Source organism: Nycticebus coucang, chromosome 10 (genome assembly GCF_027406575.1).
Source record: "Nycticebus coucang isolate mNycCou1 chromosome 10, mNycCou1.pri, whole genome shotgun sequence".
NCBI lineage: Eukaryota > Metazoa > Chordata > Mammalia > Primates > Lorisidae > Nycticebus > Nycticebus coucang.
Genome location: NC_069789.1, coordinates 127,076,268 through 127,102,915, shown reverse-complemented (window position 1 = coordinate 127,102,915; position 26,648 = coordinate 127,076,268). Strand labels below are relative to the sequence as shown.

Here is a 26,648-nt window from a genome sequence, read left to right as displayed (position 1 = left end):
TCCTAATCTCTGCCTTCAGGTCCTTTCCTGTAAAGTGAAGGAAGTAATTCTCCAAGAACAGGAAAGGTCCTCAGAGGAGGATGTGGGAAGCCAAGCCCCCAGGGTCAGGGGGCTGAGAAGGCAGCAACGGCCCCCAAATCCAGAGCAGAGCCCAGGATGGGGCAGCTGGGAGCAGCTTAGAGAGTTAGCACAAGGTGTGCCAATATCTTTGCCAACATCTGAGACATGTTCTTCACATGTCAGTGGTCACCGTCACCACTGTCTTCTATGGTTAAAAGCTTGCAGGAACATCTCGCAGTTTTGTGGGCTGTATCTCCAGGTTCTGGCATTGAGGAACACTCTGCCATCCCCCTCACCCCTGCACCTGGGTATTCAGTGCTCCCCCAGAACCTATGCATGTGTGAAGAGAGCCTGAAGCTGGGGTACTTGTCACGCTCCATGTGAATGAGGGTGTCCCAGGAGGGGGTGGGGAAGGAAAGCGGTACCTCAATTCTGCTTGATGACCTCTCCAACTTCTGAGGCAAAAGGAGGACTTTTTTCTAGATCAACAGGGTGATGTCATGATGGGGTTCCCCAGGTGGCTGGCCAGCAACACGTGTCTGTGACCCCATCGACCCCACCCCCTAGACACACCTCTGCTGGCTGAGGGTGACACAACCCTGTTCCCTGTCACTCTGTTCCCGCTTATCTCTCCCGCCTTTTCGGCGCCACAACCTTCTTGGAAATGAGGGCAAAGGGGAGGGGGCTCAGACCACCGCCTTCTCCAGCAGGGCCCATAAAAGCGACTGTACCTGGGTCCCAGACACCAGAGCGAGTTCTAAACCCAACAGCAGGACAGCCAGACAGCACAATGGCCCTGAACGCTCAGATCCGGGCTGCCTGCCTGCTTCTCCTCCTCCTCGCCAGCCTGACCAGTGGCTTCATTTTCCCACAACAGGTGAGAGCTCACAGGGGTAGGGGAAGCAGACCCCTGGGAAAGGCTTCTGAGGGCTTCTGGAGACTCCCCAGCACAGAGCAGAGCTGTGTGGAAGCTACTGAAAGAACAGGGATGGAGGAAGGCCTGGTGGCAGGGACGAGGGCAGTGGGTCCCTGGGCCAACTACCCAGGTGTTTACTGAGCACCTCTATGTCCAGTCTTACTCTAAAGGCAGGAACGAGGCAATGAACCAGGTAGACGAGAGAGAAGAGTTTTGCTGTCATGGAGCTTATATCCCGGGCAAGGAATTGGTTAATGAATGATTAAAATACAAACAGTCGCGTTTAGTAACTGACATTCACGAATAACGTAAAGGATGGGGGTAGAGTGACCATGGGGGCCCACCGATGGGGTCAAGAGGCTCACGGCCAAACAAACGTCTTGTGGAAAAATGATACTTGACCTGTGCCTTGGAGGATAAGGGATGAAGGCAGCAAGCAAAGACTGGAGGTGAGGGCAAGTTTGGCGTACTCCAGGGTCAGAGTGGAATCAAGGCAGAAGGTGGTGCTTGGAGATGAGATGGAGGCTGGGTGAGGTGCAGGGCGTGCAGAGTCTTGCGGGCAGTTGTGCAGACACTGTTTTATCCTCTGAGTGTGGCGGAAACCCCTGTCAGCTTTTAAAATGGGGACAGCCCCTCTGCCATTTCATGGGTGGACCGTGAGAGGCAACAGCAGGGACACTGGTTCCGAGGCTGGCGCTGGCATCAGGCTAGGGCAGGTGATGTCCCCAAGAAGATTAGGGAGGAGGAGACTGGTGTGGGAGGATTTTAGGAAGGAGAACCGCCTGTGGGAAGGCAAGAGACCTTTCCTCAGCTGAGAGCTGGGTTGCCAACCTCCTGGACAGGAGTGGGTGAGTGGGGTATGTCTGAGAGCTCTGCCCGGCCCCCTGCCATCCTCAATACCCCTCTGCTTTCACAGACAGGACAGCTTGCAGACATCAAGCCCCAGGACACAGCTGGAGCCAGGGCCAGCTGGACGGTGAGAGTTCCAGGGATACCCTTCCCAGGACCTCCCTTCCCCTTGCCCGGGCCTGCCCCCTCACTCTGTCTCCTTCCAGCAGCCCATGCTTCAGAGGCGGAGCCGGCGAGACACCCACTTCCCCATCTGCCTGTTCTGCTGCGGCTGCTGTCGGACATCAAATTGTGGGATTTGCTGCAAGACATAGAGCCTTCCTACCGGCTCCCCAGTCTCCCCTCCTTTATTTATTCCTGCCATCCCCCAATGCCGATCTTGGAATAAAATGACTGGTTCTATCTTCCATTTTCCAAACTTGAGTGTCTGCTGTCCTTTCTCCCGGACGATACTAGGTGCTTTTCTGGCCCCTGCCACGCCATGGCCGGTGCTGGGTGGGATGCGCAGGGTTGGCGTGTACTGCAGGTTGCCAGGATTCTTGGTAAAGCAAACTTGTTTTCTGTTCTTTCCCTTTTTCTCCACTTCCCCAATTGCTGGAAATCATGTTGCAAGAGATGAAAGTTAAACAAAGTTTCCTTTCCTTGAAATTCTTTATTAAAACAAGGGTAACAAACCCAAATGCCTAGAAGGGTTTTCACAGTAAGAACCAGGGACTCCTTCCAGGGATCCACAAGGTGGAAACTTCTAAGATGTTATCTGCTATTTTCACTCACCTTCTCTCATGTGTATGGTGGAGTTTTTCTGAGGTTCCATGACAGGTGGTTAACATCATCACCATTATGGCTAATGGATTATGTGCTTGTGTTTTAAAATTCTCCATCCCTGGCCTGACACAGTGGCTCACACCTGAAATCCCAGAACTTTGAGAGGCCGAGGCGGGTGGATTGCTTGAGCTCAGGAGTTCGAGACCAGCCTGAGCAAGAGCAAGACTCCATCTCTACTTAAAATAGAAAAACTATCCGGGTGTCATGGCAGGTGCCAGTAGTCCCAGCTACTCGGGAGGCTGAGGCAAGAGGATTGCTCGAGCCCAAGAGTTTGAGGTTGTTGTGAGCTATGATGCCATGGCACTCTATCCAGGGCTACACAGTGAGACTCTCTCATAAATAAATAAAAATTCTCAGTTTCAATTTTTGATATGTTAGTCAACTATAAATATCGTCCATTTAAATAAGAGCTTTTTCGAGGCCTCAATAATTTTTCAGAGTGTAAAGCGATCCTAAGACCAAACAGTTTGAGAACCTTGGCCTTCACAGACAGGCATAGCAAACAAGTGAGGCCTGTTGGATTGGTCTTGGAGGAGTGTCTTAAGTTGCATTCTCTCAATAAGGGTAAACTTTGCACTTAAAACACAAAGGAATAGGGTTCTCCTCCACAAGGAATAAAATTTCCTCACATTATTCTTGAAAACAGTATCTTTCTCACTCCAACTGCCCCATTTTTGACAGAAAGAGAGATATATGATGTGCTTCACTATCTTCTTAGCTTATAAGAAAACACCAGCATTCGGATGACGGAAAAGGACATTGGCCATTCGCCCTCAATGTTGGGTGTAGATAGAGAGTGGAAGACTGGGACCACTACACCCACAGGTGGGCAAACCTGGTTAGAGCATTCTTTTTTTTTTTTTTTGAGACAGAATCTTTCTCTGTCACTCTGGGTAGAGTGCTCTGGCATGATAGCTCACAGCAGCCTCAAACTCCTGAGCTCAAGTAGTCCTCATGCCTCAGCCTCCTGAGTAGCTAGGACTACAGGTATATGCCACAAAGCCTGCCTAGTTTTTCTATTTTTGGTAGAAATGGGGGCCTTACTCTTACTCAGGCTGGTCTCGAACTCCTGAGCTTGAGCAATCCACCTGCCTTAGTTGACCAGAGTGCTAGCATTACAGACATAAGCCACTGCACCTGGCTTCTGTGAAAGCAGTTTTAACTGCTTAAAAAAAATCTGTAATTCTGATTCCTTGTACTAATGATTTGTTGACTTCAGGGTAATATTTAAACCAACTTCTCTGAATTCCTAAACTTATATATACTCATTGTTTCTTTGTTCAGATGTAAGAGGATTATTGGCATCTACCACAACACCTGGCTAATTTTTCTATTTTTAGTAGAGACGAGGTCTCACTCTTGCTCAGGGTGGTCTCAAACTCCTGCACTCAAGTGATTGATCTGCCTCAGACTCCCAGAGCACTGGAATTACAGACACAAGCCTCTGCACTCAGCCAGAGCGCTAGGATTACAGACATGAGCCACTGTACCCAGCCAGAGTTTCTTATTTTTTTCAAGAGAAGATGGAGATCCTTGTTTTTATGAAATTTTCTGATTTTTAAAATATTGGCAACTGATTAAAGGAATGTGGTTTTGGGTTTCTTTAAATTCTAGTTCAATATAATTTCTTTTTTTAAAAAATTGCAGTTTGGGGCAGCGCCTGTGGCTCAAAGGAGTAGGGCGCCAGCCCCATATACAGGAGGTGGTGGGTTCAAACCCAGCCCCGGCCAAAAACTACAAAAAAAAAAATTGGGTTAACTTAAGGGTACATACAATTAGGTTACATTTCTCTCTCTCTCTCTTTTTTTTTTTTTGCAGTTTTTGGCCGGGGCTGGGTTTGAACCCACCACCTCCAGCATATGGGGCTGACACCCCACCCCTTTGAGCCACAGGTGCCACCCCATTTTTCTCATTTGTTAGGTAAAGTCCAAGTTTCAGTTGAGCCCTTCACCCAGATGTGCCAAATACCTCTATATCCCTACATTGTACCCAATAGGCAAGAGCTTACTGCACTTCCTTCCTCTCTCTCCCTTCTCCTTCCTGAATTCAAATGTTTTCCTCTCACGTGGGTATGTAGTTGATCATCTACTAGTTTCATATTAATATCAAGCACTTATATGCTTGCTTTTCCATTCTTATGATACTTTACTTAGAAAGATGTTCTCCAAATCCTTCCAGGTAAATACACAAGATGTGAAGTCTCCATCTTTCTTTATGGGTGAATAGTATTCCATGGTATACGTATACCATGGTTTATTTATTCTTCAGGAATGTGCTTTTTAAAATCAACATTCTGGGAGCCCAATTACACCCAAATGGGATCCAGATCAACTCTGTACACTACTAACTCTGTCCTCAGCCTTAGAGGCTTGTCATCTGGGAGGCAAGGTTCCCTGAACGAAGACTGAGGGCGGGAGAGAGAAGGGCGCTGGGCACTCTTGCTCAGGGTGGTCTCAAACTCCTGCACTCAAGTGATCAATCTGTGCTGCTGTGTCTTGCATGCATCTTTCCCCCATCGGGAACTCGGCTTATAGTTATCATAAAATGAGATCATTGCAGTGGGTCCTAATCCAATACGATGATGTCCTTAAAAAAAGGGGAAATTGCACCAGAGATGACACACACAGTAGCACACCATGTGAAGATGAAGACGGCTGTGTAGGCCAGGCGTGGTGGCTCACTCTAACCCTAAGACTCTGGGAGGCTGAGGTGGGTGAATCGCTTGAGCTCAGGAGTTTGAGACCATCCTGAGCAAGAGTGAGACACTGTCTCTACTAAAAATGCCATGGCACCCTACCCAGAGTGACAGAGTGAGACTCAGTGTCGAAATAAATAAATAAAATAAAATTCATTGGCTCACATCTGTAACCAGCACTTTAGGAGGCTGAGGCAGGTGAATTGCTTGAGCTCAGGAGTTCAGGGCTGGCCTGAGCAAGAGCAAGATCTCATCTCTAAAAATAGCTGGGCATTGTGGCAGGTGCCTATAGTCCCAGTCCTCGGGAGACTGAGGCAAGAAAATCACTTGAGACTAGGAGTTTGAGGTTGCTGTGAGCTATGATGCCATGGCACTCTACCAAGGTGACAGTGAGATTCTGTCTCAAAAAAAAAGACAGCCATCTACAAGCCAGGGAGAGAGGCCTGGAAGAGACCCTTCCTAGTCCCCCAGAAGGAATCAGCGCTTCCAATACCTTTATTTCTAATTTCAAACTTCTAGAACAGTGACACAGTAAATTCTGGTTTTCAAGCCACCCATTTTGTGATGCCTTATTGTGGCAGCACTAGCAGAATAATACACCTGCTTTCTCACAAATGATAAACTGATCAGGTGGCACTGACCCCTGGTGTCCCAGCGGCTGTCACCTATAGGTGGCACCTGTTCTCCAGGCCACAGTCCTGTCACCCAGCCCTCCCTCTTAGTCCACCTGCTCTCCTTTGGTGGGCTGTAGACCTGAGATCGAGACCACAGGCTACCAGAATGCTCAGTGGGACCCACCTGTCTGCACATCCTGCCCCCAGGAGCACCCAGAGAGGACATGGGGCCCCAGGCCACACAGGCATATCACCCCAATAACTGAGGGCTGTGACGTATGAGTACCCCAGGATTTGGGTGTCCTACCCCAAAGCCCCTCTCTTCTCTGGGCCCCAGGCGTTCAAGCCCCACCCCACTCTCAATAGGCCTTTGTCCCCTGACTGGGAAAGGCACGGGCAGAGTCTGACATCATGAAGCCAGAGGTGGGGGTGGGATTCCCCCTCCCCCTCTAGCCTTCCCTGACTCCTCCACTCCCCAGGCTGAGGGATTTCCCCACCCCTCACCCCCTGGGTTCTCCCTTGGGAGAAAGGACCCTCCGTCCCCATTGCAGTGGCTTGAAAGAGGACAGAAGATATCCCAGTGTGGCTGAACAGCTCATGGTCAAACCACTGCTACACTAGATCACACCACCTCCAGCTGCCCCAGCACCCCATCCTGCAAAGGCCATGACCAGTAGGAAGGGCTGCGATGGCGGCAGGATCACTGTGAAATCTGCACACAGAGGGCCCTTGGCCAGTTCAGAGTCTGCACAGACCTCTGTACCAAGCATTCCAGGGACACAGGGTGCACAAGACAGACAAGTTTCTGCTGAACGAAGGCCTGTGCTCTGAGACCCCCAGTCTAGCCAAGGGGCAATGAGCAAACGTGCAAGTGGCAAGTGCTCTTAGGGCTGTGGGGGCAGTGGAGACCCTATTTTGGTGGGCTACAAGAAGGCTTCTCGAGGACACTGCATCCAGGTTGCTGAACCCAAAGGATGAGTAGGCTATGGCCAGCACTGGAGTGAAGAGTCCCATGAGGTGGGTACAGCTTTCCAGGGACAAATGCCCCTGTGTCCAGAGTTGCCACAGTCTCTCAGGGACACATTCAAGTGTGTAACCAGTTATCAAGCTTAACTGTGTGGCAGGAGCTAGTCTACAAGCAGGATAGATTGAGAATAACCCAGACGGAGCCCTTGCCCTCATGGCGGTTGTGTCCCCATGAAGGAAGACAGTTAATGCATAAGGTCATTTCAGTTGGTAAGGGGAGCCAAGAGGAAAATGGACCAGGATGACCAAGGGGGGCAAGGCTCTGAGAGGGTAAGAGGGCCCTGTATCTTCCCCCCGTCCACACAAGCCTCAAGATTACACCTGACGTTGCCAGAGGACAATGCTTTCCATCCCTTAGCCCGGGATTTCCAGATAGATTACACTGTGTCTATGGGATCCAGAATCAGGGTGCACAGTGATGGAGGACGGGGGACCGAGCAAGGCAGCACACACATGCCCTCCAGGAAGGAGCTAATAGAACCCAGGCGTCAGGCTGCCCTGTCTAAGCCCCGTGGTGACAAGGGCCCCTTTGTGCCCCCCTCCTCCGGGGACAGGGAGGAGCTGGGCCCTGGAGGCAGGCGGCCCCTGGCACCCGGGGGGAGGGGAGGGGCCGGCAAGTGGGGGCCTAGACCTTGGGAGGCAGGGACCGCAAGCAGGGCCAGCAGAGCAGAGGTGCAGAAGCAAGAGTTCCCGAGTGAGTACTGTGCGGAAAGGCCAGGGCGTGGGGGAGCACCAGGCGGCGGCACCCAAAACAGGACAAGGTCAGGTGCTCTGGGCAAGGGAGGGTCACTGGGAATGGCCACTAATTTAGGATGCAGGAGGGTGTGGTTTGGGCTTGCTTTGGGGATGGGCTGGGATGATGTTTGGGACAGGGATGGGGACTTTGGAAAGAGTCCACAGAGAGGAAGCACACAGGGTGCTACTGGGCACCCCTGGCTGAGGTTCTGCAGGAGCAGCTGCCCTGCGGCTCTCACCGGTGGGGCAGACAGGTGGGGCTGTCCTGGGTTGGGGGAAGAGCAGATGCCTAAGTGACAAGGCACGTGCACCCTGCAGACTGGGAATAGGTGGGGGCAGCGGGCCGTGAGTGAGCAGGATTCGGCACCCAGGTGCATGACAAGTGTGTGTGTGTGTGTGCGCGCGCGTGCGTGTGTCCACACCTGCATGCCCGCCCTGCACCTCTCTTGTGTGGATCCCAGTTTGCGTCCATGTTCCTCAGCTCTTTTCCTTATGCCCTACTAAGGAAACTTTCTGGGTGTGTCTTTCCTCATCCCACCCTTGAAATTGTAACACTGCGGATACACTGTCCATGCGCTCATGTATCACTGCTCTCAGGGAGCAGGACACATAGTAACAGATCAGATTGTTTCCGCCCCAACCTGGGAACAAGTTTTCATCATCCTCCTTAAGAATGTGTGGCCTCTGCAGGGGTTTCACATGTCTGCTCAGCCTGTGCCCCAGTCCCCTCCTGCGTCTAACTCCTGTACCCTCCTGTGGCAGGTGCAAGGGTGACATGATGTTATGTGTCCATCTGTGAGTGTCTGGGCGGACCCATATAGCGACAGCTCAGTGTGTAGGGGGGTGGGGGAGTGTCTTTGCATCTTGGCGAGCCTGAATGCCAGGCCGGTCTCTGTCCAGGTGGGTGTGGAGCCCAGGCGTGACTTTGTGGCCATGTGAGTACCAGGACATCTCTGTGGGCCCGGGGGGCTCAGTGCCTGCATGTGTGCACAGGGCCTCTGTTGAGCGAGCCTGCTCCTTCTGGCAGCGACTAGACCTGTCACATTTCATAGCAGTGTTTGGATATGTCTGCATGTTTCTGTGTCTGTGGGAGGGGGCAGCGAAGGCTGGGAAAAGCACGTGGAAATCCTGGCTCCAACCTCGAGGCGTCCCAGTGCCAGAGACTCCTTAACCCCCACCTGGGTCCCTCCTGGCCCCACTCAGGATGAGACACAATTTCCCTGAGGGAACAGGACTCTTTTGTACCAGCCAGTGGCCTCTGGAGAGGGTGGGGACACTAGGGGCCGTCTGTGGGGTGGGAGAGGGCGGCAGGAATTCACGCGGCATGTTGGGAATGCTGATGCTGTGAAACCCAGTCATTGATGGACTGTGTCCCTGCCGGCCACCCCCAGGCCTCAGCCGTGGGACATCTGCTCCCTCACCCCCTCACCCCCTCACCACACCCCGGCCTTGCCCCCCATGCTGCTGTCCTCCCCTTCCCACAGTTTTCCCACATCCCAGCTTGTGGGGAGGTGTTGCTGTGGAGTGGCTTCAGGGCTGTGTGGGAGGGTCCCAAGCATCTGCCAGCAAGAGACACCATGTGGCAGTCTTACAAAGGGCTGCGACCTGTGTAGGGGACACCAAAGGAGCAGGGCAGTGGGTGCTCAGGCCCCTGCCCCCTCGCACCTGTCTGACTCCTCTTCCAGGTTGGCTGGCAGCTTCAAGTGGAACCAGAGGACGTTCTCCACTCAGGGAGATAGAGGTGAGGGTCAGGGGATCACTTCCCCTTTCTTCCTGGCTTCTCTTGCTTCTCACCACTGCTGCAGCCTTGATTCTTAACTTTCTGGAGATCCCAAGGGGGCATGATAACAATGAAAATAGTTACAGGACATCAGTACTGCCTAGGACAGCCTGGTGGTTAAGACTGCCAACCAGCTATGTGGCCTGGGGCAAGTTACTTAACCTCTCTGGATCTCAGCTATAAAATGAAGCTAATAATTGAATCTTCCTCAAAGAGAACAAATGAGTTAACGGAGCAAAGTAAAGCACTGGGGCCTGGCACATGGTCTATGCCATATAAGTGTTTGTAATTATAAATAATGGCAGCCCAGCTAACATCTGAACAGACCCCCTCCAGAAGCCTTGCCAGAATGCCCCTTTCGCCTCCCCTGAGGTTGCTAACCCTCTGGTCTCCCCTCCAGCTATCACTAGCTTGCTGTACAAGATGATATTCCTCACTGCACTGCCCCTGTTTTGGATTATGATTTCAGGTAATCGCAAGGTCCTGGCCCCTGAGCAGGCTGGGACTCTTTCTCTGGGTCCCTGAGCCCCCAGGCCAGTGGCAGGTGATGGGAGCAGGAGGGGGCGATCCAGGAGGGACACGGTCCTCAGCTTCGGTACCCCTGCTCTCCCACAGCCTCTCGAGGGGGTCACTGGGGGGCCTGGATGCCCTCGTCCATCTCAGCCTTTGAAGGTACCTGTGTGTCCATCCCCTGCCGCTTCGACTTCCCGGATGAGCTGAGGCCAGCTGTCGTGCATGGCGTCTGGTACTTCAACAGCCCCTACCCCAAGAACTACCCACCAGTGGTCTTCAAGTCACGCACCCAAGTCGTCCATGAGAGCTTCCAGGGCCGCAGCCGCCTCCTGGGGGACCTGGGCCTGCGCAACTGCACCCTCCTGCTCAACAACGTCAGCCCCGAGCTCGGGGGCAAGTACTACTTCCGCGGGGACCTGGGCGGCTACAACCAGTACACCTTCTCCGAGCACAGCGTCCTGGACGTCATCAGTGAGTCTCCCAGAGGGCACGGGGGGTGGGGGGTCTGGGGGTGTCTTCCCTAGCACCTCCGCCGCCTGGAGGTCTGGACGGCCGGAGGTGCAGACCTCAGCGACACCGAACCGTGGAGGCGACAGAATGAGCAAAGCAGGGCCCCCAATTTCCTGCTGGCCTCAGAGGAAAACAGGAGCCCTTACTTTTCTAGAATCACCAGAAGAGGGGTAGTGGGGCCTAGAGGTAAGGGGCAAGGACTCGGGATCCCTGCTTTACCAGGTAACCTTGGGCAAGTTGCTCGACTTTCTCCACCTTGGTGTCCTCCCCTGTGGGGTGGGAACAAGGTCAGCAGTTAAAGCTGGGCAGTGAAGGGCGCCGTGCTCAGAGCAGGCCCACGCTGCAGCATTCTCTAGGGTCACGGACTTTCATGTAATCTCTTAATTATTAAATATTGGCTAATTCAGATACTTAAAAAAAAATTAGGTCAAATAAAATGCAGCTATGGCCAGATTTGGCAATCAGAACAGGGCTCACTGCCTGATTTCTGAGTGGCCATTAGCGTCTAGCCCATAGATTAGGTTCCCTGCTGCTGGAGAGGACAGAGGAGCCAGATTACAGCCCTGGGTAGGAAGAAGCCGCATAGGTGCAGCATAAGCACTCACACACACACACACACACACACACACTCACACCCACATCACACACTCACACCACACACCCACCACACTCACATCACGCACCCACCACACTCACACCACATACTCACACACACACCACACACCTACCACACACACTCACACTACACACCTACCACACACTCATACCACACACCCACCATGCTCACACCACACACCTACCACACACACCGCACACACACCACACAGACTCATACCACACACACCACACACCTACCACACACACTCACACACACACCACACACACTCATACCACATACCTACCACACATACTCACATCACATACCTACCACACACATTCACACCACACACCTACCAACACATTCACACCACACACACTCACACCACATACCTACCACACAATTTCACACCACACACCTGCCACACACACTCACACCACACATCTACCACACGCACCCACACCACACCCCTACAACACACACTCACGCCACACATACACCTACCACACACACACACCACACAGACTCATACCACACACTCACATCACACACCCACCACACACACTCACACCACATACCTACCACACACTCACACCACACACATACCACACACTCATACCACACACACCACACAGACTCATACTACACACACACCCTCACACCACACACCTCCCACACACACTCACCCCACACACCTACCACACACACACACACCACACAGACTCATACCACACACTCACATCACACACCCACCACACACAACTCACACCACATACCTACCACACACATTCATACCACATACCTACCACACACATTCATACTCACACACTTACCACACACCTATCACACACACCACACACCTACCACATACACTCACACACACTCACACTACACACCTACCACATACACACTCACACCTATCACACACCTTATACACATGCATACATCACATACTCTACACACACCACACACCCACACACCACATACACATGCACACATCACACACACTCACACACTTGTGAATGAATAAACAAATGAATGGCCTAGGGGGAGAAGGAAAGCAAAGCCAACGTTGGGGAGGAGAGTGGTTCTTGAGGAAAACAACGAGGTGTCACGAGCACAGCTGCTGACTCCTGACTCCGAGTGACCGGGTCTGGAGCTTGGCTTTATCTGGTACTAGCAGTGGCCTCAGTTTCCCCTTTTGCAAAATAAGCGAAATAACAGCAGCCTCCTAGCACTGCTGAAAGGACGGGGCAGCTCACACTGTGAGGGGCTCAGACGGCTGTACTGTCATTTATTTTCACTCGCTCGCTGGCTCTGGGGGAGGGTAACGGAGAGGAGGAAGAAGGTTGAGGGAACTCTGTGGCCCAGGCCCCCACAGAGGAGTTGGACAAGGTGGGGTGACCTGCAGCCCCATGCTGCTTCCTCAGCCCTCCTTCTCCGCACCTCACGTAGACACCCCCAACATCGTGGTGCCCCCGGAGGTGGTGGCGGGCACGGAAGTGGAGGTCAGTTGCATGGTGCCGGACAACTGTCCGGAGCTGCGCCCGGAGCTGAGCTGGCTGGGCCATGAGGGGCTGGGCGAGCCGGCTGTGCTGGGTCGACTGCGCGAGGACGAGGGCACTTGGGTGCAGGTGTCCCTGCTGCACTTTGTGCCCACCAGCGAGGCCAACGGCCACAGGCTGGGCTGCCAGGCCTCCTTCCCCAACACCAGCCTGCAGTTCGAGGGCTACGCCAGCCTGGACGTCAAGTGTGAGCCTGGGTGCGGGCGGGGCGGGGCGGGGTTGGAGAGGAGGCCGCGGGCGGGGCCGGGGCCTGGCTGCTGCCCCTGCCGGCTAACACAGCTGCGTGTGTCGTGGGCCTCAGACCCCCCGGTGATCGTGGAGATGAACTCCTCAGTGGAGGCCATTGAGGGCTCCCACGTCAGCCTCCTCTGTGGGGCAGACAGCAACCCCCTGCCGCTGCTGACCTGGATGCGTGACGGGACCGTGATGCGGGAGGCCGTGGCCGAGAGCCTGCTGCTGGAGCTGGAGGAGGTGACCCCTGAGGAGGATGGCGTCTATGCCTGCCTGGCAGAGAACGCCTATGGCCAGGACAACCGCACCGTGGACCTCAGTGTCATGTGTGAGTCACGGGCCTTGCGTGCCCACATGCCTGGCAGGGCCTACAGCGGAGCCCTAGGGCAAACTGGCCTCCTCCAGGGCAAGTGTGGGCTGGGCCTGGGACACAGTTGAGGAGGCGGGTCAAGGTGTTCCTTCATTGTTTCTGCAAGTATTGGTGAATATCTGCTCTGTGCCACTATTATCTGAAGGTGGGATCAGAAGATGGCACATTCTGTCCTGCCTCCTGGGAGAATTTGTTAAATAGTTTCCTGGGGGGCAATCTGGGGCAGTCTCCATGTAGATGTGGCCCTGGCCCCAGGAATCTGCATTTTATTTTTATTTTTTGAGTGCCATGGTGTCATCATAGCTCACAGCAACCGCAAAAGCTTGGGCTCAAGCAATCTTCTTGCCTTATTTTTCCTGTATTTAGTAGAGACAGGTCTTGCTTTTGCTCAGACTGACTGGTCTTGGACTCCTGAACTCAAGCAATCTGCCCACTTCTGCCTCCCAAATGCTGAACCACCACATCCCCGCAGAATCTGCATTTTAAAATGAACCCTGTTGTAGTTCTAATGGTGGATTGAGGGGACCCCAGACTTCTCCCAGCCCCGCTGTGTGCACAGACATTTTGGGGCTGCCAGAGGGGGCTGATCAGAACAGAATTCTTAGCTGGGAAACAAGGAGAGGCCATTCATTTGTTTATTCATTCACAAATATTTATCGAAGCCAAGTGCCCAGGGCTGAGGATAATAAGCCAGCCACAGCCAACATGTTCTCAGCAGTTCCTGAGTGCTTTACACACACACATCCCCATAGCTAGGCTCACTGAAGCCTTCCCTCACAGTCCTCTCTAGAACTGTAACTACCCTGATTTTGCATCCTCTTGCCCCCTTTATCTTTCTTCACAGAACTTGTCCCCATCTTGCTGAGTATATATTTTACTTATGTAGTCTCTCCCCACATGGGCCTTCTTGAAGCTAGAAAAATGCCTGTCACTCAGCAGCTGTCAGTGAATGTTGGATGATCATCTCTGTGAAGTTGTAACTATTATTAAGCCAATTTTCCAGATGAGAAAAGCGAGGCCCTGAGACATTAAGACACAGGTCCACATGTAGCTCAGAAGAGATAGAGCTGGGATCCAAAGGCAGATACTGTGGTTGCAAAGCCCCTGGACTTGTAAACAAGACATCCAGGACAGGGCTGACTTGAGTCATCCTGAACTGGTGTGCTAGGTTTGGGGTGTCTTGGGTCATATTTGAGGGTGGGAGCTGGCTGGCAGAAGACGCACCTTCTAGTTTCTGACCATCAGCTCCCTGTCCTTCATTGCCCCTGTCCCAGATGCTCCCTGGAAGCCGACAGTAAACGGGACAATGGTGGCCGTGGAGGGGGAGACAGTCTCCATCTCATGCTCTACACAGAGCAAGCCGGACCCCATTCTCACCATCTTCAAGGAGAAGCAGATCCTGGCCACGGTCATCTATGAGAGTGAACTGCAGCTGGAGCTGCCGGCAGTCAAGCCCGAGGATGATGGAGAGTACTGGTGTGTGGCTGAGAATCAGTATGGCCAGAGGGCCACCGCCTTCAATCTGTCTGTGGAATGTGAGTAACTCCCCTTCCATCTCCACTCCCAGCCAGGAGGATGGTTCGATGAGGGACACCTGGATTACCGAGAGGTATCCACATGTCCCAACTAGGATCAGCTTTGCGTGTGCTCACCAGCAGATGGGGAGGGCAGGGAAGCTGAATTTGCAGCAAGTACGTAAAAATTCTGTCTGAGTATACTGTGTGCTTTCATCCTGGGGTGGGCTTTTGACCAAGTAGATTTCTGAATCCTGTGGGCGCTGACCCTTTGCATGAACTAAATAGTAACCATGACATCTAACCCTCGTAGAGTGTCCCTGGGTATAGGCACCATTGGAAGCCCTGCTTAGGGACACGCTCATTTCATCCTTATGATGTCCTGGGGAGACAGGTTCTATTACTCTCTCTACTTTACAGAGAAGGAAATTGAAGCCCGTAAAGGGAATGCCATTTGCCCCAGATCTCACAGCTAAGAAAAATAGTATAACTTGAGATCCAGGCAGTCTGGTTCCCCTCTACTGTACTGCCCAAAGTTGACCTCATCCTATGTAATGACATCAGAATACATTGATGGGGCAATTGTTATGTGCAAAGGGCTGTTCAGCTCTGTGGGACGTTGGGGATAGGGCTGAGAGGACAGCAAACTTATTAGTAAATACAGTATAGCCAGAGAGATGAGATGGGTGTACATAGAAAGCTACTCTCTTGGAAATGAAACTCACCATTGTTCTGCTAACCAGCACCTCCCCTGGCCTCCCCTGTGTGGGCAGCACCACCAGCCCCAGCCCCAGCCCCACCCCAGCCATCTCTCCAGGTTGTAGCATCCATCCCTGTTTCTACTCTCCTTCCTCAAGCAACTCCCTCCAGAATGTCTCCTCCATGCTTCTATTTCTCCTGCTTCCTCAGCTCCCTTCTGGCCTCTGGCATTTGCCTCTAAATTCCTCCTACAGTGGCCCTCACCAAACAAGTTTGCCAGAAGGTGAAAAGAGATTCAGTATGTAAAGTTTTCAGTACAGTGTCTGCTATCTGGTACTTGCTCAGTGCTCTGAACATGGCAATAATCGGTACCTGGTAGATCCAGCTTATTCTTGGAGGGCCGCCTTCCATGGCAAAGCTAGGGCAGCCCGCTCCTCGGCTAACCTATCATCTTCCGGCATGCCCCCCCCATCTCTGCCCCCTCACGTCCCTGCTGTGATCATGGCATGTGGCTGCACGATGCCCTGCTTTCTGCATCCCTCCGTGCCCCCTGGGGCTGGCTTCCCCTCCTGCTGCCCCCTTTCCCAGTTATTCCCTGTGCCAGTGGTTCTTACATTTATTAAGGGCTGGGAATTTCATCCTCTACAGGGGTTATCTCGCGATCCTTGTGGCCACCATGTGAAACAGGTGTGCATTATTCTTATCCCTCTTAAATGGGAAGAAAACTAAAAGTCAGAATTCCCAGAAGCCATGTAGCTAGGAAGGTTGGTTAGAGCCAGGATTCTTCCAGACCTCTACCTGCCCCAGCTGTGAGATTTGTGGCTGCTTCACCTCCTCATAGCCCTGGACATCCAAGGACTCACTTAATCTGGCTTCTCTTGAAATCAGACAGAAAAATTTGGAGTAGGTGGTTTGCAGCCTGTCAGAGTCAAGGGGCATCAGTGGCCTTGTCCCCTGCCCCACCGGCTAGCTCCTCAGTCCTTTCCAAGGCCTGTGTCAAAGTGTGGGCCCTCTGAGAGTGCAGCCCTTGGGCCCCTTCTGGCTACCCGCCCATCTTCCCTTTGGACTGGAGCTCCCTCTGCTGGGATGGATCTACCTACGCAACCCTAAGTGCTTGAGTGGGACACACTCGGGCTCCCATTTTTGGGGTCCCCTGGCTCCTTGCCAGTTGAGGAGGACGGTGAGAGCAGTTTGTGTACATCAGTACTCCATGGTGGAGGCCCAGGGAAGCAGAGTGGCCTCATCCAGCCAGCAGATGGCAGAGGTGAGATTCAAGCCAGATTCTTCCCTTCGCAAACTCCCCTTTCCGTGTCCCTTTACCTTTGGGGCTTATCTAGCGTCACTTCGGGGTTTCAGAGTTCTCCCAGGTGGCCCTGGAAGCTGCTGAGCACAGCGGGGTGTTGGCATCATCCCACTGGCTGGGGCAGACATTGTCACTGAGGCACCACGGGGCCATCTTGGGTGGAAGGTTTTTTGTTTTTTTTTTTTAATTCAATCTCTTCTTAGTTCAGGCTTGTTATTAATTTACTCTGTGGTGTGTTAAATCAGTTAACACCATAGCAAATGGAATGCCTACCTGCCTAACCAGAATTTGGAACCTGTCATTTTGTGTTCAGTAGATTTAGAGATGTTCGCACTGAGGTCCCCATCCCTGCTGAGAACACATCTGCTCACTGATCCCCTAGCCCATTACTGTTACTGGTATATTCTTTTTGACTAGAAATTGAAATCAAGTGGGGCATATGGGCCAAGGGTCTTTTTCCCATGTGTAGGTGAGTTTTAGTCAGAACTAATGAAGAACCAGTGCTCAGTCTAAGTGAGCAGAGGAGGGTGTCAAATGCTCCAGGAGGGAAAAAGAACAGCTTAGAAAGAGACATTCAATGCTGTAATATCATTTCTAACTTTGGAAGATGAAAAACAGAAAAAATACATAGTACTGTTTTTTCGTAGTCAAATGGCAGCAAAGCAAAGCTCAACAGAAGGGCCTTGGGTGGAGGGTGGTGTTTGGTGCTTGTGGCAATGGGGAGTCCAGAGACATCCAGGAGAGGAGCTGGGAGTGGCAGCAGAGGCTGGGGGGACGGGCGGGAGACAGTGCGGGGGCCCTGAGAGGCTCCATGCTGTGAGGGCTCGGTAGCTCCTACCTTCTAAGTGGGCACAGGCCAGAGACTGAGCAAGCCATCTTGATGGAAATAAGAGACCAAATATATTGCATGTGACACGGGTAGGGACAAGTGCTTGGGAGGAAACCTAAGACGGGGAGTGAAGGAAGAGAGGGGCGAGCACAGCTCCCTGGTGTGCAGAGAGGGAGTAGCGCGCCCAGGGAGCTGCACCTGCTTAGAGACCTGCGGGGGAGCCAGGGCATCTGCAGGGGTCAGAAGCAAGTGTTCCAAGGTGAAGGACAAGTACACAGATGCTGTGGTGGGAAAGAGCTCTGTGAGTTTGAGAAACTGGTAAGGAAGCAGGGGGTGGGGGGAGAAGAAGAGGGAATGTGGTCAGGGCCTGAGGGGCCTTGTGGACCAAAGAATTTGGATTTTACTCATGGGACCCAGGGAGTAATGGAGCAGGGAGCAACATACATTGATGATGTGCTAGGAGAGGTGGACAAAGTTAGAGCACATAAGAGACAGTGCCAAGGGGGAAATGCGCTCATCTCTGCAACACAGCATCCCTCCCAGGCCGAGCCTGAGACTGGAGTTGCCCACTTTTGGGGTGACTAGGGAGGTTCCAACAGCAAGTGCCCCAAACTGTCCTGAGATGGGGTTGATGCAGATTCCAGAAGGAAGCACAAAACGGTAGGGCGATCAGCCCATTCATTAGGGGACCATACACAGGTGTCTTCGCAGACGGCGAGAGAAAGGGATGTTCTGCTCAGCTGTGTCTGGCGGAAGCGTCAGGGCGTGGAGTTTGGATGAGGATGCAAGGAAAGTGGCTGAGAGCCAGGGCTGGTTTCTTTCAGTGTTTTGGACAACAATCTGAACACCTTTATCAGTGCCCGGGAATGTTCAAGGCCCTGCACCCCACGAGGAAAACATGCAGCTGGCCAGGTCCCAGAGAGGTCAAGGCACTCTGTGTTTCTCAGGACAGAGAAGAAACTGGCTACTGCCCGCAGGCTTAGCCACCCTGGCCTTGCCCTCCGCCAAGCAATCTCTGAGGTGCCACTCCATGCCGGCTCCAGGCCACTCTCAGTCTCCGTCTTTCCCTCCCAGTTGCCCCTGTGATCCTCCTGGAGTCGCACTGTGCAGCCGCTCGGGACACAGTGCAGTGCCTTTGTGTGGTGAAGTCCAACCCAGAGCCGTCCGTGGCCTTTGAGTTGCCTTCACGCAATGTGACGGTGAATGAGACGGAGAGGGAGTTCGTGTACTCAGAGCGCAGCGGCCTCCTGCTCACCAGCATCCTCACACTGCGGGGGCAGGCCCAGGCCCCGCCCCGGGTCATCTGCACCTCAAGGAACCTCTACGGCACCAAGAGCCTGGAGCTGCCCTTCCAGGGAGCCCGTGAGTGGCTTGTCCCAGAGGTGGGAGCTGCTCCTCTCAGATCCAGCTCCCCATGGCTGACCATCAGATTGGTAAAATGGCCAGATTCCCCTTCCACCTGGTGAGGAGAGGCTGCCGGAGGTTGCCCACGCTTATGAACCCCTCCCCTGTGACCTCCCACAGCTGAAGGGATTGCAGATGGAGCCAGGAGCCTCTGCTAGCCAGTCAGTGCAAGGATGTGGGAATATTTCTACTATCACCCCAGCATGTCTCCTAAGAACCCAGGTGTCCTCACCACCACCAGCATCCCTGAGGGTGCCTGGGTCTTCTCTGTCCTCAGACCGACTGATGTGGGCCAAGATTGGGCCAGTGGGAGCCGTGGTTGCCTTTGCCATCCTAATTGCCATCATCTGCTATATTACCCAGACACGCAGGAAGTGAGTGGCAGCGTGGTCTCAGGATGAGGAGTCTCCAAAGGGGGGTTGAGGTGGCGTAGGAGCTGAGGGTGTGCGAGGGAGGCAGGGCTGTATGTAGGGGGAGGTTAGATTCTGCTGGGAGAATGGTCAGCTGGACGGGGCAGAGGGCTCCTGCAGATGCCGGACACTGTTAGGGCCTCAGCTGAGCACTCGACACACACAATTTGTTCCCTGCCATGGCCTCCCCGTCCCCAGGAGATCTCCCTGGCATAAGTGGGGTGGGAAAGCCCAAGTACCCTGCAGCCACAGTATCCATTCCAGTCGGTCCCAAAAACCCTACAGATGACACAACTGTGGCAACAAGACCCACTCCAGCCCAAAGCACAGTCACCTGGTGCCCCTGAGCTGCTGCTATTTTTTGCTCTTGGGGCACACACATCAGCTGTCCTGAAAAGGAATTAACCTCCTTGCTCCATATCCTGGCAGCAAAAGGGACAGACAGACCCAGAGCACATGAGGGAACCCAGAAAATCCAGACTGGGTCCCTAAAAAGTGGCTGAGACCAGAGACCAGGTCCTCAGCCAGGGCAGGAGCCCCAGAGGCAGGGAGGGATGGCAAGAGGACGTTGGTCCTTCCAGGGAGGTTGTTTGCCCCATCCTAGAGAGATGGGTGGGAGAAACTTTGGGGTTGTATGGGGCCAACTCTTGAGGTAGTTAGGGGTGCATAAGGGGAGGAAAGCGGGAGGCCTGGGAAGCCCACTGAGGTTGATGTGTCCTGCCCTGCAGAAAGAATGTGACAGAGAGCCCGAGCTTCTCAGCAGGGGACAACCCTCCTGTCCTGTTCAGCAGTGACTTCCGCATATCTGGGGCACCTGAGAAGTATGAGGTGAGGGCTCCCGAGCCCTGCAGCCCCAGGCTAGCTGGGGGCTTGCGAGGCCAAGGGCTGGGGGTGGGGGAGCAGCCTCTCAGGAGAGAAAGGAATTGGGAGGGCTGTGCCCAACCTGGAGGCTGGGGAGGAGGTGTCCAGGCTGAGGCTGTCTGGGGTGGGGGCCGAGGGAGCCTTCACCTTTCCTGCCTGCATCTGTGACTGCATTTCCTTCTCCAATAGTCCAGAGTGGTCTCTACCCTGGAAACCCACTGAGCGCCCCAGGAGGTAGGTTCCAGGGGCCTCAGTGTGCTGCCTCTGCGCCCTCCTCGGGCCTCGGGATGGGCATGCCTGTGTGTGTGTCCCTGTCAGGCGTCCAAGTGGTCTCTGCTTAAGTCTGGCCCTGCCCAGCAGTCCTGGCCTTGTCTAGTCAGTCCCTCTGCTGCTCCCTCCTGTCTGTGGCCACCGTCCTGTGTATGCGTCCAAATGTCTCTGGGGTGGGAGGGATGGCGATCACGGGCTGCCCCAGGTTACCTGTGGGACCGCCCCAGGTGGGAATAGAGACCACGCCAGATACAAACATAGGGGTGGACCTGCTGAACCAGCCATTCCCCCAAATTTGGAAAGGTGGGAGCCCTTGTAGGTGGGGTTGATTGGGAAGATACTAGGGATTTGATCTGGGAAGGTGTTAAGGATTATATTGTATGCTCCCAAAATTTTTGTATGGAAGGAGGCTCCTGAAGAAACCAAATCTGTGGACACATTTCAGGCTCTGCAGGGAGGATGGCCTGAGCCCCCTGGTGGCCACGGGACTCATTAGGCTGGTGATCTTTGAGAAAGGACGTTCACACGGGGCTCCTGGGTTGAACTCAGTTGCTATGGGACTACAAACCAGCCCTTGCATCGGGAGAAGGCGGGGACAGGAGCCTGCTAATGGGTAGTTTCCCCTCACAGAGTGAGAGGCGCCTGGGATCCGAAAGGAGGCTACTGGGGCTTCGTGGGGAGCCCCCGGAGCTGGACCTGAGCTATTCCCAGTCGGACCTGGGAAAACGACCCACCAAGGACAGCTACACTCTGACAGAGGAGCTAGCTGAGTATGCTGAAATCCGTGTCAAGTGAGGGAGCTGGGGGCAGCCTGCGTGGCCACCCCCCCCTCAGGACCCTCGCTGGCCCCCACTGGCTGTGGGCTCCCTTCTTCCCTAAAGTAGTGGGGGGCTGGGGTAGGAAGGGGATGGGGCAGGTGACAGTCCTGGGGCCTGGCCTCCCCTCCTCCCCAGCTGCCCTCCTTGCCCACACCTACACCCCACATTTCAGCTCCCCTCTACTCTCCTTTAACCTCTTCTGTCTGGAGGGGAGCTCTGTCTGTCCGTGTTATTTATTGCTACCCCCCTGCCTGGTCATCTGCCCCCATACCTGGCCCCAGGGCCTTTACAAAAGGGACATGAAATAAATGCCCCAAAGCCAAGTATCCGTCTAGTTCCTTATGTTTTCTGAGCTGTCCTTGGAGAGCCTGCCATTCCGAGTCTCCAGAGTGATCATGGAGTTTTTTCTTTGCCCTCTGCTAGGCCCTGTGCGCGGGCAAAGGGACCAGGGACTCTAGCTTGGAGCCCTGGCTGATGGCCATTAACTTGTGGCCTCTCTCAACTGGCAGCTGTGGTTGGGTGATTTCACATGAAAATCCTCATTCTTGCTTCTGTCAGAGTCAGGTCACCTGACAGCAGCCAGGCTCGGGACTCACACATGGCCATGGCTCCCTGAAGGGGTGGGGGGTCTCCACTTGCCACAGTCTCTAGCATTCCCTGTTGTCCCACCCAGCCCCTGCAGCTCAGGGCTGGAGCCACCAATCTAGGTGTGTTGTTGTCTTGGGGCAAGGTAAGGACCACCAACTCAAATTAGAATTTCAAAAAGGAGTCTTTAATTGACCAAGGGGCTGTCTCAGCAAAGTCTGATGCAGACTAAGTGAGAAAGCATTGAGGGGTCTGAAATTGGGGTTTCTCTAGTCTGAAAGTTGGCAAAGGGCCAAACAGGTGGGCTGAAAGTTAGCAATTAGAAGCAAAAAGAAAGTTGGCAAAAGAAGTAAAAGGCAAGCACGGGGTCACGATGACCCCTTTTACAGAAGCGAACCTTGCAATTTAGCTGTTTAGCCAATAGGTCACATAAAGCGCAGTTAGATAACAATAAGGTAACATAATGCAGATCTAGTAACTAATAAAAGTAAAACAATTCGTCACAGCACTTAGGTCGTTAACTCTCATCATGACAGTACTTGGCCCATTTGTTCTTATCTTGTCCTGTTCCAGCCCAATCCGGACTGATCTACCAGTCCTGTCATCATTTCAGATTATGGCATTCTCGTCTTTTTGTCCTTTCATCTTTTATCCTTCACAGCCCCTGGTGCGCGTCGGTGGCGGGCGGTATCCATCTGATGGGGGTGATGAGGCAGCTGGCACCCATCTCATTGTGAGCCTGTGTTGGTTTGACTGCCATCGCTCTCTTTTATGTTGTGCTCTGCAGCGTCAACCTGTCAAATGTCACTGCATTTGGTTGGAGAAACATTATTAAGTGCCTGTTGCATACTGAGCAGCTGAGAAGGGATCCCTGGACAGCCCTGTGAAGATAAGGACACCAAGACTCAGAGAAGCTAGATGATTTTCCCAGGATCCCAGAACTAGAAAACGGTGCAGGCAGGTCCTGGACTTGGTTTTTCTGATTAAAAATGCACTTTTTCTGTAACACTGTCAGGAAGTTAGAGAGGGTCTATGGAGTAAATAGTATCCATAACTAACATTCATAGAGTGCTTACTATGATTCTACCTAGTTTACTATGGTTAATCTCCATTTCCCTTCCTCAACAACTACCACAATGGTTCTCAACATATGGTCCCTAGCCAGCAGCGTTAGCATCACTGGGGCACTTGCCAGGGAGGCAGATTCTCAGGTCCTTCCCCAGATCGCAGGGATTGAAAACAATCTGTCTTTTGACCAGTCCCCCAGATGACAACCGGAGGTGCTGGGACACAGAGGTGTTCCATCACTTCCAAGGTCCCCTAGGTCCCTGGCTGGTAACCAGGGAGCCCATATCGGACTCCCAGCCCCCAGCTCCAGAGGCCATGCTCTCACTCTATTCTCTATGGCCACTATGGTGAGAACCACCCCCTCCACCCCTTCACCCTCCCAGCCCCCACCCAGCGCAGAGGGAACAGCAGGAATGAAGCTGTGGGCTGCAGGCAGTGACGGCAGGATTTCCTGACACGGCAGAGCTCCCTGGCTTTGGAAGGAGGCAGAGGACACAGGACAGAGACCAAAGTAAAGGGATGGAGGCAGGAATAAACCAACCACATTGGAAGGGAAGGTGACACGGGGCCACTCGACCAGAAGGGAAAGTCTACATGCAGGAGAAAGGCAAAGATGAGGGGCTGGGCTGTTAACAGTGGGAACAGTGGGAAGGGGGCCTCTGTGAGGCTGCCCCAAGCTGGTCAGGGCTTGCCCCTTCCTCACAGAGCTGAGTCTTGCAGGGAGAAGGGCATGAAAGAATGTCACGCTTAACACCAAACTGCAACTTGTGATACCTGCCCCAAGCAGAAGCTCAGAGTTTATACAGCAGTGGTCCCCTACCTCTTTGGCACCAGGGACCAGTTTCATGGAAAACGATCCTTCCTGCCATCTGGGGAAGAGCCTGCAGGAGAGGGGATGTTTTCAGGATTATTCAAAAGCATTTTATTGTGTACTTTGTTTCTATTGTTATTACATTGTAATACATAACAATATAATTATACAACTTGCCATAAGGCAGAATCAGTGGGAGCCCTGAGCTTGCTTTCCTGCAACTGCATAGTTCCAGCGCTAGCTAGCGTGAGCACCTTGCTCCACCTCAGCTCAGCAGGCATCAGATTCTCATAAGGAGTGTGCCACCTAGATCCCCCCGAATGTGCAGTTTACAGGAAGGTTTGAACTCCTATGAGGATCTAATGCTGCGGTGCTCTGGTGGGAGGTGGAGCTGAGGTGGTGATTCGAGTAACAGGGAGCAGCTATAAATACAGAGGAAGCTTCCCTCACTAGCCTGCCACTCCCCTGCTGCTGTGAGGCTGGGAAACAGGTCATGGAGCAGTACTGGTCTGCAACCTGGGGTTGGAGACCACAGATTCAGAGCACAGAATGGAGTGTGTCTTTGGGTCTCAGGAGCCAGGGGAGGCTTCTCTATGAAAGGAAAGTCACAGGTGTGAAGGCCTCAAATGGGAACATGTGTGGCAAAATTCCAGGAGCGGAAGCAATGCCTGGGAGGTGTGAGGTGAGGCAGAGAATAGGTCAGAGCCTCTTGACAGCCTGGATGGAAGTTTCTTCCAGATTTCCTGCACACATGCTCTTGGCCCCACCCTGACACGCCTGAGTCCTGACGATAGACCCTGGCTCCAGCAGGTCTAGCCTGATAGGAATTCTCCTGAGGACTTCGCCCTGAAGAGCAGACCAGTGTCAATAACGGGGGGCAGGGGAATAGCAAAGTGCAGCCTGAGCTCCAGGCTGGTGCAGGAGCTGATCCCAGGAGGGGCATGGGGCGACTTGTACGTTACTGTTTATGCTTCATGTAGTGTGTTTCAGAACAAAAGGAAACCAGCTTAACAAACTGGCTGTGGATGAGGCTGTCAAAAATAAATAAATAAAAAAGAAAAACACAAAAATGAAAGAAAATCAATCAAATGAATCAATTTAAAGAAATATGTTAAATAGACATATTTTAGGTGGTTCACAGATAGGGCAAAAATCTGAAGATCGTTGGCAAAGTTTTAAAGTTAAGGAAACAATAAAGTAATGTGATGCACAGATGATCCCTCAGGCGGGACTGGCCTTCAGCGATGAAAAATAAGTTGGATCCAAATTCAGGGTCACGTTCTTGGACTTTCTCCACCCAGCAACTGGACCCCGCTAGAATTCAACACATGTTTACTGAGCATCTCCATGCCAGGCCTCTGTTGAGCTCTGGGGTTACAGCAGTGTCCCCCAAAGAACCACCCTCTGACCTCCTGGAGCTGACATTCTGCAGAAGAGACATGTGCTGGTCAGAGAAGCAAAGACAATGCCACAGACCAGACAGTGAGGCTACTAAGAAGGAACCTAAGCAGAATGAGAGTGCAGAGCATGCTGGGAGAGGTCATCTAGCTGGGCATGGTAGCACATGCCTTTAACTAGGCACTTTGGGAAGCTGAAGTGGGTGGATGGCCTGAGCCCAAGACTTCAAAATCAGCATTTGTAAGAGCGAGTCCCCATCTCTACTACAAAATAGAAACCCTAGCCAGGTGTTGTGGCAGGTGCCTATAGTCCCAGTTATTCAGGAGGCTGAGGCAAGAAGATCGCTTGAAGCCCAAGAGTTTGAGGTTGATGTGAGTTGTGATGCCATAGCATTCTACCCAGGGTGACAGAGTGAAATTGTGTCTCGAAAAATAAATATATAAATAAAATAAAAAGAAAGATCATCTAGCCAGACATGGTGACACATGCCTATAATCCAGCAGTTTGGGAGGCTGAGGAGGGAGGATCCTTTTGAGGCCAGGAGTTTGAGGATGTGGTGAGCTAACATCGTAACCCTGCACTCCGGCCTGGGCAACAGAGCTAGATCTTGTCTCTTAAAAAAAGAAAGAGAAGAGGAGAGGAGAGAGGAGGAAAGGAGGGGAGGGGAGGGGAGAAGAAAAGAGAGAGGAAGCAAGGAAGGGAGAGAGAGTAAGAGAAGTCATCTGAGTAGAGAGCTGAAGGAAGGGAGGGAGGAGGCTCTGCAGGTTTCTGGGAAACATGAATCCAGGGAAAGCTGAAATCAGGTGCAAAGGCCCACACTTGCTCTGCTCTGAGAATAAGAAAAGCCGCAAATCTGAGCAGCCTGATGGAGCAGGGGTGATTGCCCAGGGGCTCGCAGTCACAGAGGCCTCGTAGGCCACAGGCAGGACTTGGGGGATGTGGGCTTCTCTGAGTGAATCAGGAAGCCACTGGGAAGTCTGCTCAAAGGAAGGTTCTGGAGGGGCTTGAGGTTTCAGGGGCAGGTGTGGGCAGTGAGCAGCAGGGTGAGGGCTGGGGGCACGGGGTTGACAGAGAGGGCCTGGTGGGGAGGGGAGAGGTGTGAGGACCTATAGTGGGGGGAAGAACTGGGACTCGCTGTTGCTGGAGGTGAGGGGCCAGAGTGAAGCTCAAGTAGCAAGTTTGTGGAGAACCCGGGAATGGTCTACTCCTCTGCGTATAGGCTGGGGTGGGGGGACTGTAGAGACAGGAAGGCTAATGGCACCCCTCCCTTGGGAAATGCCGAGCTGAGGAAGAGTCAGACCCTATGGCACAGTGACTCACCCTGCTGACTTGGAGAGATGGGGACAGGCTGAGATGAGGTCTGGTGGAGCTGGAGCGGATTGAGGAGGTAG

General features: G+C 53.1%; 2 protein-coding genes across 5 annotated transcripts; both read left to right on the top strand.

The window, feature by feature from the left end:
• Positions 1-778: 778 nt before the first annotated feature.
• On the top strand, positions 779-2,234 carry HAMP (hepcidin antimicrobial peptide). Its single transcript, XM_053604778.1, has 3 exons — positions 779-937; positions 1,893-1,952; positions 2,035-2,234. The coding sequence occupies exons 1-3, from the start codon at positions 851-853 to the stop codon at positions 2,137-2,139; spliced, it is 252 nt and encodes an 83-aa protein (XP_053460753.1). The 5' UTR covers positions 779-850; the 3' UTR covers positions 2,140-2,234.
• A 5,399-nt stretch (positions 2,235-7,633) lies between these two features.
• Positions 7,634-21,718, top strand: MAG (myelin associated glycoprotein). 4 transcript variants are annotated; one of them, XM_053605883.1, is made up of 11 exons: positions 7,634-7,679; positions 9,406-9,461; positions 9,901-9,969; positions 10,116-10,484; positions 12,577-12,873; positions 12,988-13,245; positions 14,562-14,822; positions 18,707-18,994; positions 19,314-19,410; positions 20,175-20,274; positions 21,208-21,718. In XM_053605883.1, the coding sequence occupies exons 3-11, from the start codon at positions 9,924-9,926 to the stop codon at positions 21,370-21,372; spliced, it is 1,881 nt and encodes a 626-aa protein (XP_053461858.1). In that variant the 5' UTR covers positions 7,634-7,679; positions 9,406-9,461; positions 9,901-9,923; the 3' UTR covers positions 21,373-21,718. The 4 variants fall into 4 exon arrangements, with proteins under 4 accessions (XP_053461858.1, XP_053461859.1, XP_053461857.1 ...); XM_053605884.1 differs by having other exon boundaries at positions 7,643-7,746; XM_053605882.1 differs by lacking the exon at positions 7,634-7,679 and adding an exon at positions 20,497-20,541 and having other exon boundaries at positions 7,770-9,461; positions 21,208-21,346.
• Positions 21,719-26,648: the final 4,930 nt, after the last annotated feature.